At 37.5% G+C, this 10,976-nt stretch overlaps 2 protein-coding genes across 2 annotated transcripts; both read right to left on the reverse strand.

Moving 5' to 3' along the window:
- Positions 1–1,875: 1,875 nt before the first annotated feature.
- On the reverse strand, positions 1,876–2,454 carry LOC110681470 (histone H1A, sperm-like). Its single transcript, XM_021857236.1, has one exon. It carries the CDS (start codon positions 2,452–2,454, stop codon positions 1,876–1,878), a length of 579 nt encoding a protein of 192 aa, XP_021712928.1.
- Positions 2,455–3,454: 1,000 nt separating this feature from the next.
- On the reverse strand, positions 3,455–4,524 carry LOC110681469 (histone H1-like). Its single transcript, XM_021857234.1, has one exon. The coding sequence runs from the start codon at positions 4,434–4,436 to the stop codon at positions 3,831–3,833; it is 606 nt and encodes a 201-aa protein (XP_021712926.1). The 5' UTR covers positions 4,437–4,524; the 3' UTR covers positions 3,455–3,830.
- Positions 4,525–10,976: the final 6,452 nt, after the last annotated feature.

Here is a 10,976-nt window from a genome sequence, read left to right on the forward strand (position 1 = left end):
ACCAAAAGAACCTAAGCTTCTCGAGGGATTAAAGTGGAGATCGAAATGTGGAAACAGCACTGTGACGAAAACCTGAATCGTGCAGAGTATACAAAATTATCTCGTCAAAAGCAGTGTTTACAAACAGGAGACTTGTGCAGTGATTTTTTCGGCTGCACTGAACGAAAACTCCGGTCGCATATTGAATGATTTGTAATTCACATGATACTAAAACTTTACATTCCACATTTTGAATGACTATGAAAGAATATGATGTATCCACAGTCTGTTGAGCAAAAACCATCCAATTCAGAGATGAATTTTAGATCACAATAGAATGGTATTATAGGCAGCTAATCGAACAATGTTATCAAATGAAGAGCATGCAACTTATGACGGATTTTAATTTCTTCCATGTCCCAAACCAAAAATCATTCAATTACTGTCTGAAGTACCAGACGAAAAGGGGATGGTCAAATGTCAAATCAATCTTCTAAATCTAAACGTAAACATAACAACGGCAGCGTGGTTTTCCAAGCGTTTCTGGGTGAATTTAACAGGTAATTGCACTTGAAATCTTACATTAGCCCCTTCGGTATCATTTATTTTACACTTCTTATTGGTATCTACCAACCACAGGTCGCTAATATGCTGGTATTCCATGGAGCTCATACAAAGTGTTCGGCAGGTTGGCATCTGTTCCCGAAGACTGGCGAATAATACATTTTATAACCTCGTAGTGGAAATAAAAAATAATGTACATCCATCAACAAAGCTCCGAAGTTGATTTTTTTATTTGAATTCTTTAAATTATTAACTAGAATGGAATAAGAATTGTTTACATGTGTGTATGATAATCATTCAATTTGAGGCATCTATTTGAAAGATAAAAATCATTCCAAGACTGGATGATTTTCATTCGGAGTAATTTGTAAACAGATGATTTTCGCGCAGATGAAAATCATCTTGATTGTGTCTGAAAATAGGTATGGGGCTCGGATGAGTCAATAATCATTCAATGTGCGACCGGAGTTTTCGTTCAGTGTGGTTTTTGCTAAACCATTACAATATTCGACATGATTTGAAAGTCAGATTGATTGATTTCAAGTGCAACGCTTTCAACTAAACATATAACACATTTAAAAAAGGCTTACTCTACTTGATAAATTACAAGTCAAGTCTAGTACACGACTAGTGGAATTAAATGGTATAGTACTAAACTCGGTTTTTATTTACTTACAAAAAAAGGTTTAAACGTAAAATTTTCGATTTTTTAGGATTGTCGTTTACTTTAAAAGAGAACTATTGAGATCTAGAAAGTTAAAATTGCATGGGTTCATTGCGAAAATATGTAAGTGGTTTACAAAATATTATCAATTTGCTGATAATAATTTATATATTAGCTGAGTTTTTCATTTAGATTTTACTTAGAATGCCAACAATAATTTGATTCTTACTTTCTTGTTGGAATCCTATGTTTGAAATAAATTTATCTACCCTTCCATTCCTACCAACAGTGTTTGTTGACAGCGGCACGTGTGTTCAACAGCGAAAGCTTCTTTACCACTGAGCTTCTAGCAACTGCCATCTGTCGATCGTTCCTAGAATCAGTTCGAACTGCATCTAAAAATGTAAACAAATTCATTGCGGCCTCCCATCACCCACAATTAATCCGAAAATGTATTTATTTCTAATTAACTCTTTTGTGCAATATGTGCTGTAGTCCTGAAAAGGACTGATTTGGAAAGATTTTTGGTGGACGCTTGGAAATCCGAACGCGCCCGACTAATAAAAGATGATGTGTGGAAAAATGCAATGGCTGCCTGGTGCTGTTGTTCAGTCCTTGTCGTAGTTTTACAGAAAATGGCCTCCTTCGGCCGAAGTTGCTTTCGAAATTTACTTCTTTCTGCCTGGGCGTCCTTTCTTGCCAGACGCCGGAGTGCTGACCTTCTTGGCAGGGGTAGCTTTTTTCGGGGTGGCCATTTCCTTTTTCTCCGGCTTCGGTTTCGGCTTGCTGACTTTTTTTGAATTGGGCAGTTCTTGGTAGTCTTCCGGAGCGAGCCGCTTCTTAATCATGGTCGGTTTGCTGTGCTTTACCTTGAAGCGCCCGCTGCAACCGACGCCCCGTGTTCGAATGATGTCTCCATTTTCGACGCATTTGGCCATAATCTTGCGAACGTGCGAAGCCTGTTTGGTAGTGTCGACGTGATAGTTGTCCTCCATGTAGCGCTTGATGGCCTGAAACGTCACACCTTTGCGTTCGTCCAGAACGTCCAGCGCCTCGATGATCATGTCGTGGACGTTCGGAGTGTCCACATTGCGGTAGACCTTTTTTGGTTTTTCCTTATCGGAGGAATCCTCTTTATTTTCCTTGGTTTTGCGAGCCTTTTTCGGTTTCTTCTCCTTGGTGGCCTTCTTGGTTGCTTCGTCGCTACCGGTGGCCGCTTCGGTTTGTTTTTCTTCCACTTCCGCCATGTTTGCTGTTAGCTGCACTAACTTACACCAACGCAGGCGTACTGAATCAGAACGTTGTATTAGAAAGCTTTAGAATACAATGAAGACACTGCAATCGCTACGATGCCTATCATTAAACTGGTGGGAAAGTTGTTTTGGTTTGGCACTCGAACCTGATGTCTGTGTTAGGGAAATTGTTTTGTTTTGATGCATCCAATAATATGGAATTTTTGGATAAATTCGTAGAAAACGATTCATTTCTGATAATAAAAATGAGAAAATTTATCAACCTAAATGGGTTGCTTTTAATCATTAAATTTGTTTATGTAATTGATGTGTTTTATTTTTGTTTCTATAAAGGCATTGTAGGCTATCGCATTGCTGGAGCGCAACTTCAGTCACACTGAGTAGTCAACAGCATTTATTTTAATGTTTCGCTACATCAGCTATCTATGTTTTTTCTAACGTGATTTCCATTAAAACACGAATTATAAATGAGGTCTTGATACGATTTGTATCATTTTGAAACGGTATTCACATTACATTTTCATGAAAATTGGAATTACACAATCGATTATCAATCATAAGAACTTGAAGAGTCCTACACATTGCCTAAAATCAAATTCTATCAACTTGATTCTGATTGGAGCTCTTCATGTTATGTATACAGTCCAAAATATAGAAGAACATACTACGGTACGGTAGAATCGCAATATTTGTGTTGAACAAGAATAAACTTCGATGATGCTCGGATATACTTATCGCCCAAATCATAGGCTCCTCATGTCAGTTGCAATGATGAAGATATGCGCTTGTAATTCCCATCAATAATTAATAAGGCAGATACTTAAAACATACATTCCCAGTTCTAAGTTTTTGATCTACGAAATGAAATTGGAATACTATTGAAGGCTGTCATCAATTAATTTATTTCGCAACCATTGTTGATTCGAATTTGCTTTATTCAGATCAACCGAAATTAGCAATTTCTCGATACATTACTGCGCAAAAAGAGCCACCATTTTCAAAATACTTTTCCCATAAGAAAAATATGCCTACTTTTTATTCATATTCGAATAGGTGAGCTTTCCGTTCCGTCCGATACCGTGCTGAAAATTGCAACAAGTTGCAAGATTTTCATTTCCTCGCATTGTAACTTGTTTACAGCGGCACAAACATTCAATCAATTCCAATCAAACCCCCTATCCCATGGCTTTCTTTCATTTCAGATTGGTTTTCTCCCCTAAAACCACATCCAAGGAAATTTTTCCTCTAACTCTTTGGCAAAAATCGTTCGGTAGTCCTGAGAAGGACTGATTGTTATCAAAAAAAGAAATGGAGAATGCCTTCCTGCAGCATCCATGCAAAATCCCGTCGCAGCGAAGCAGAGATCCATCTTACTTCTTGGCGGACTTCTTCGATGCTCCGGAGGCCTTCTTCGGTTTCGGGGCCTTTGGCTTCTTGGCAACGCTCTTGGAATGCTTGGTGGACTTTTGCTTCAACCCAGCGCCAGTGGCCTTCTTCTTGGCACCTCCAGCTCTCGCCGGGGAAGTCTTGGCCTTCTTGGGCTTTGCCACTCCAGCGGTCAGCTTCTTACCAGGCTTCTTGGCAGCTTTCTTTTTCTCTCCGCCAGTTGCCTTCTTCTTAGCCTTCTCGCCGGAAGCTGCCTTTGGTTTCACCTTCAACTTGAACGATCCGGAAGCACCGGTTCCTTTGGTCTGAACCAGAGCACCCTTAGCGACACCGCTCTTCAGCGCCTTCTTGATGAATGGAGACAGCTTGGTCAAATCGCACTTATAGTTGGCCCCGATGTACTTCTTAACGGCTTGCAGAGACGTTCCGTGGCGTTCCTTGAGAGCGTTGAGGGCAGCCACCACCATATCGTTGACCGGTGGATGAGTTGATGGCTTCTTCGCCTTCTTCTCGCCCTTGGAGGCGGCCTTGGCCTTCTTTGGAGACGTTCCGTGTGCCACGTGGGCAGGATGTAGTGCAACATCAGCCATGACGATTGTTGTTTTTCACCGTTTGTTTTGGTTTGATTATTCCAAATAAAAACACGATAGATAGCAAAACACTGTTGAATATTGCACGTGTCGAAGACTGCTTCCTACTCGATACCGATGTCCGTGTTAGGGAAACGCGCGCCAATGTTTGAAATTCGGGCACATGGAAACCGTTTCGACAATTTCCGATCAAACAGTTTTCGATCGATATTTTCGTCATAAAACTTTCGAATCCAATACGTATATTTGAAGATTCATCAATGAAAATGTTTAAATTGGTAATCCATCATAAAAATGTGATTCTATCAGCAGTTTACGTCGAATTTTACCTGTTTTTATCTGCCAACCAGAATTTCAGTTCTTCATGGCACAATTTTAGTAATGAATAATTACTTAATTAAAAACTATATAACAATATTTTTAACGCAGAGTTCTTGAAATATATTTCCCATGTCCAATGAAACCATTCAACTAAACATCCTATTGGAATTCACAGAGATAATTCGTCCACAACAAGCTCATGTAGGGAACCCATTCTCCCAAAATAGTTCAATCAAGTAACAATTTCGCCCTATTTGTTAGACAATAGTTGTGATAAAATAGTCACCAAAAATCATAGTTTTTCCGCAGAATACATCTGAAAACGTGGTCAATTTTAAAATTTTAATGATATTCTCAGAAATCTTGTATTATTTACTTCCGTTCGTTTAATTGCGCATCAGAATGTACTTGCCTTAGAAGTATCATGGAGCAAAACAGTGTTCAATAGGGGAAATGAAATCCAATCATGATGTCACTATTGCCAATTACTATTCAAATATCAATGAAAAAAATTGAACAATTTTACCAAAAAAACATTCCAATCAATTATCATCTACGCATTACACATTTATCACCCTTTCCTTTGCAACGACGACTTCAACAGCAACTTGAATTTCGATGAAAGGGAATTTGGAATAGAGAAACAAAAAACTAGGCACTGCCAGCGTTATAATTATGTTTACGAACGGTACGTAGCGCCTTGTCTAGCATGTGAAGGAATTTTAAGTGCGGCCTATTGGAAACATATTTTGATGATCTCGTGATCCTCACGTGTAATGGGATTCCCTTTCCATCACCAATGCAGTCCGTCAACATAAACATATTAACATTTATGAGTTCTGATAGGATTTGGTTTAAGATGGATCTGTGGCAAAGCATAAGCTAATGAATAACGCTTGAAAGCTTCTCAGAGCTGAATGTACTTTTTTGTTTCTAAATTTATCGTAGTATTAGATTTGTATGCTCATATTTGTTGTTCTTCTAAGTTCAAAATGATGTATGACAGAGTTTGAAACTATTTAAACATTCTAAATAGTGAAAAATTGCGCTACAATCTTTTAATAAAAATCTTTTGAGGACTTTCTGGCAGAATTCTTTTGAATACAGATGTTCAAGGTAAGATTATGGCAGAAATATCTGCAGAATCCGTGGGTAATAATTGACCAATTTGTTGTACTAGGGAATCGAGGAAAAATTGAGTGAACGAACATTTCCGATGCATACTGTATTTCATTTATTCAATTTCACCATGAATTCTTGTGATTTTCCCCAGAAATTGGAATTTGTAGCAAGAATATGCTCAGAGATTTCACCACAAAATTCGGCAGAATCTATTCAAATGTACCCTTACGATATCCTGTTAGAAATATTATTATGATTGTATACGTGCTCCTAAAACATTCCCTAAAACTTTTAGAAACTGTACATAATTAACACGCCTAGAAATTTCACCAAAAATATCACCAAGAATTTTCGGGAGAAGGTTAAATCAATTCTTCCCAAACAATTGCCATTGATCACGCCAATAATATCGTGAAAAACTTTTCCTGGACCTATTCTTAGGATCAGTAAGTAGTATATTGAGTACACAAATATTCTCAGTGGTGTTCTTTCGTTATTATGACACTGGTAATGGACTGTTTTTTACCAGACAAAAAAAATATAACTGCTGAGATACACTCCGACGTTTTTTTGACACCAAACTCCAAATTTCTTGCTAAACCTTTTTAAGTAATCACGTCAAAATTAATGCTAGCAATTTTCAAAGAAACATCCGTAGGAGTTTTGCCAAGAAATCTTCCTCACTGTACTGCCAGTTATTCTTTCAGACATTTCGTAGAAAATCGTCGAATACTTCCGCATTAACTTTGAAAAATGAGATATTTTTTTGATGTCCTGTCTTAATTTTCAAGTCGAGAGAAATTTCCATTTCTTCAACCCAAAAAAAAAATCCTTCAAACGTGTCTCAGTAGTTTTCTACAAATAAATATATCGATAACAACTCACACAAAACAATGTTTTCAAAACATGGAATTTTGGCAAAATAAAAAAAACGTGTTAAGAATTTCTTCAGAAATTCCACTGGGGGCGATATTTTCAAGGGATAATCCCCAGGAATTCCTCTGGGGATTTAATTTAAAAGTTCCTCCGGGGATTTATCCGGAGATTTCCTTCAGGAAATTCTCCGGGAATTCCCTCCAGGAATTCCTCCGGAAATTTCAAGGATTCCTTCGGGGATAACCTGAGAGAATCTATGCGGAGATTTCTCCAGAAATTCCACAGAGAATTTGTAGTAGCAATTTCTCCGGGATTTCCCCCAGAAATTCTTCTGAGGATTTCGTCCAGGAATTCTTTAAGAAACTCCTTTGCGGTTTGCTCCATGAATTTCTCCGGGTATTCCCCAAGAACTTCGAGAATTTTCTCCAGGAATCCCTCCGGCGATTTGTTCCAGGAATTCTCATGGGATTCAACAGCAATTATTCCAGGGATACCTCCAGGAATTGCTCCGGGAATTCCTCAAATAGCAATGAGATTCTTCCCGAAAATCTCCTTGGAATTTCCTCCAAAAATGCCTCCGGAAATTTTTTCCAAGAATTCTCCGGGATTTTATTCAGACATTTTATCGGGTTTTTTTTTTCAGGAGTATTCTTCCGGAGATTTCCTCCAAGAAGTTTTTGAGGATTCGCACCAGGAATTTCTCAGAGGATTCTTCGGTGATATCCCCCAAGAACTATTCCGGATTTCACAACGAATACCTCAGGAAATTCCCATAGCAATTCCTCCGGGTGTTTCATCCAGAAAATTTCCCGGGATTCCTTCAGAAATTCCTCCGGGCATTTGCTCCAGTAACTCCTCCGGGGATTTACTCAAGAACTCCTTCGAGAATTTTTCTCCACGAATCATTCGGGATTTCCTCCAGTAATTCCTCCGGGGATTTTGTCCATAAATTTCTGCGGGGAATTCTTACAAAATTCCTCCGAAGATGGGCTCCAGAAATTATTCGGGATTTCCTCACAGAATTTCCTCCGAGGATTTGCTGCAGGAAGTCATCCGGGGATTTCCCCCAGGAATTGCTGTGGAAATTTTCTCTAGAATTCCTCCGGGATTTCCTTATAGAATTCCTCCGGGATATTGCTCCGGGCATTTATCCGGAGATTACCTCCAGGAATTGCTCTGGGGATTTCCCCCGATAATATTCTCCAGGAGTAATTCTAGGGAATTTCTCAAGAACTCCTTAAAGTTCTTAAGAATTCCTCCGGGGCCGAGGATTTCCTTCAGGAATTCCTCCTTTTTTCCAAGAATTCTTTCGGGAATTCTTTTGTAGCTCCACCAGGAATTCCTTCACATTTCCTCCATAGTTCCTCAGGTGTTTTTCCAAAATTTCTCCAGGAATTCTTCAGAGTTCCTCAGATTATTCCACTAGGAATTTTTCTGAAGCTGCTTCGAAAAATTCCCTACATTTTCTCCGAGAATTCCACCAGATTTCTTCAGAAAATGAATGATGATTTATTGAGCCTTAAGACTAAAGCTGTCAGTACACTATGGCAAATATTTGGCTTGGATTGATACAGAACCAAACAAATGTTTCATATCGCAATATATTCATATCGCATATTTGCGACTTCCAATTTTAAAGATATTTTTTTAAATTCTTGATTAGTATCATTCCAAACATTACATTCATTTCTTATATCTAGGTGTTCAGTGTTAGACAACACTATCATCCTAATTTGGTGTAACAAAATTAAGCTTTTATTGACATTTTACATTTCATTTGCCGTAGCAGCTACGAATTTTTACAGATGAGTTGATTTCGCCTGCTTATAAGAGAAAAAAAGCTTTCAATTTACTTAACCTAACTTAACCTAAATATATAACGCATTAATCGTGGCAATAAAAGATTGTAACGATTTTTGCCTAAAATTATTGATTATTTTATTTAACAAATTTTGTTCCAATGTTTCTACATTGGATATTCTATGTAACTCATTGGTACTATACCAGGAAGGAAGCTTCAGTATCATTTTCAAAATTTTATTTAGAATTCTCTGCAGACCTTTCTTCCTGGTATTACAACAGCTACTCTATATTGGTATAGCATACAACATGGCTGGCCTGAAAATTTGTTTGAATATCTAAAGCTTGTTCTTGAGACAAAGTTTTGATTTCTATTAATAAGGGGATAGAGACATTTTACATATTTGTTACATTTGGCTTCAGTGCCCTCGATGTGATTTTTGAAAGGTCAATTCTTATCTAGCATGAGCCCTAGATACTTAACTTCGTCTGACCAATTTATTGGAACCCGTCTCATCGTGACAACATGTCTACCTGAAGGTTTCAAATAAAGAGCTTTTGGTTTATGTGAGAATATTATTAGTTGAGTAGTTTGGAAGCATTAGGAGAAATCTTCCATTTTTGCAAGTATGAAGAAAAAATATACAAACTTTTTTGCAATCGACTACATCCTTTGGCGGAGAGGCCTGTATCATCCGCAAACAAGGTTTTTTGACATCCCTGAGGTAACTCTGGTACCGTAAAATCTGGTGTAATTGATCAGAAGGGTGAAATTGATCATCGTATCACACGATTTTATTTATTCCATCAAATATCAATGGAAGCTGCAGTAAATGAACGTTGTTTGTCGTAACTATTGTCGGATTGTGTGTTGTGAAGTTTTTTGCGTTGAAGAATGTTTATTACTATGAAAATAATGTAAAATTTCAAAATCATGCACGGTGCAGTATTGACAAACACCTATGAACTTCTATTTCTAAGCAAGGATTTGAACATGGTATAAAACTGAAGGTTTGTGAGGATGCTTGACATATATCCCCAAACCAGATTTCATCACCAAAACTCGTACCAATTAGCTCATATGGTTGAAATAATTGAATTTCTGTTAGATATCATTGAATTCCTTAGGAAATTGCATACAATTAGGCGTTTTCCTCGTAATTCTTGAAATTTAACTCTTCGTTATTTACCGTGCACCCCCGCTAATTTGAACGGTACCTCATGCAAACCAACGGGGTTCTTTTTTAATTTGAACATCTAGTCACCCTAGAAACGTGTTTCTGGTTACCTCTTTCACTGTTTTGTTTTGATTCTGCGTTCTATTTCACTTCACACCGTTCCATGAGCTAAATGACGTTTGAACCATTTTTAATCTGAACGATGTGCAAATTAGCGGGGTACAGATTAAAAAGTGTTCAGATTAAATGTGGTCAAACCAACGGGGGTACCCGGTATATAAATATTGCATTGTTGAGAATTTGACAAGTATATTCGGATTCGGGGAGCTCAAATTTATCACGTAGAGTTGTTTTGAAAACTAACAATAATGGCATTGACAAGTGATAAATTTCACCCCGAAATGAGATTCCCTGATTTTTTTATTTGAGAGATATTTTTTAACACTAAAATGACATTTGTTATAAATTTTCGGTACATGAGTCGACGAGGCTCATTTTCGTACTTGTTTTCCTGCATTTAATTGTTTGGCTTTGTTAACATTATAGAAAACAGACTAGGAAAAACGTGAAAAATGATCAATTTCACCTGAAACTACGGTAAGGCAGATGTGAAAATATTGTATAATATTGGTCCCAAAATGCTGCCTTGGGGAACACCAGCTCTTACAGGAAGTCTTTCAGATCTGGAGTTCTGATAATTAACCTGAAGTGTACGATTTGACAGATAACTTTGAATTATTCTAACAATGTATGTTGGAAAATTAAAGTTTTTTAACTTTACGATCAAACCTTCATGCCAAACACTGTCCAATGCTTTTTCTATGTCTAGAAGAGCAAGACCAGTAGAATAGCCTTCAGATTTGTTGGAACGGATCAAATTTGTTACACGTACCCGAGTAACACACAAGTTATAATTAAGGCAGAATAACTTTTAAATGACCAGATCTCGTCATATAAAAGATATTTCGCATCAATTATAACATGTGTGCTACTAGCGTAAAAGTTGATAAGTGGTCGAATGTCCATGGCGGAATCCGAACTGTTCATTGGCAAAAAATGAATTTTCGTTGATGTGGGCTATCATTCTGTTCAAAATGACCTTTTCAAAAAGTTTACTGATAAAGGAAAGCAAACTGATTGGACGGTAGCTAGAACCTTCTGCAGGATTTTTGTCTGGTTTTAAAATTGGAAATTAGCATTTTTCCATTTGTCTGGAAAATATGCTAATTGAAAACATTTGTTA

Source organism: Aedes aegypti, unplaced genomic scaffold, assembly GCF_002204515.2.
Source record: "Aedes aegypti strain LVP_AGWG unplaced genomic scaffold, AaegL5.0 Primary Assembly AGWG_AaegL5_hic_scaff_979_PBJ_arrow, whole genome shotgun sequence".
In the NCBI taxonomy this organism is placed as follows: Eukaryota; Metazoa; Arthropoda; class Insecta; order Diptera; family Culicidae; genus Aedes; species Aedes aegypti.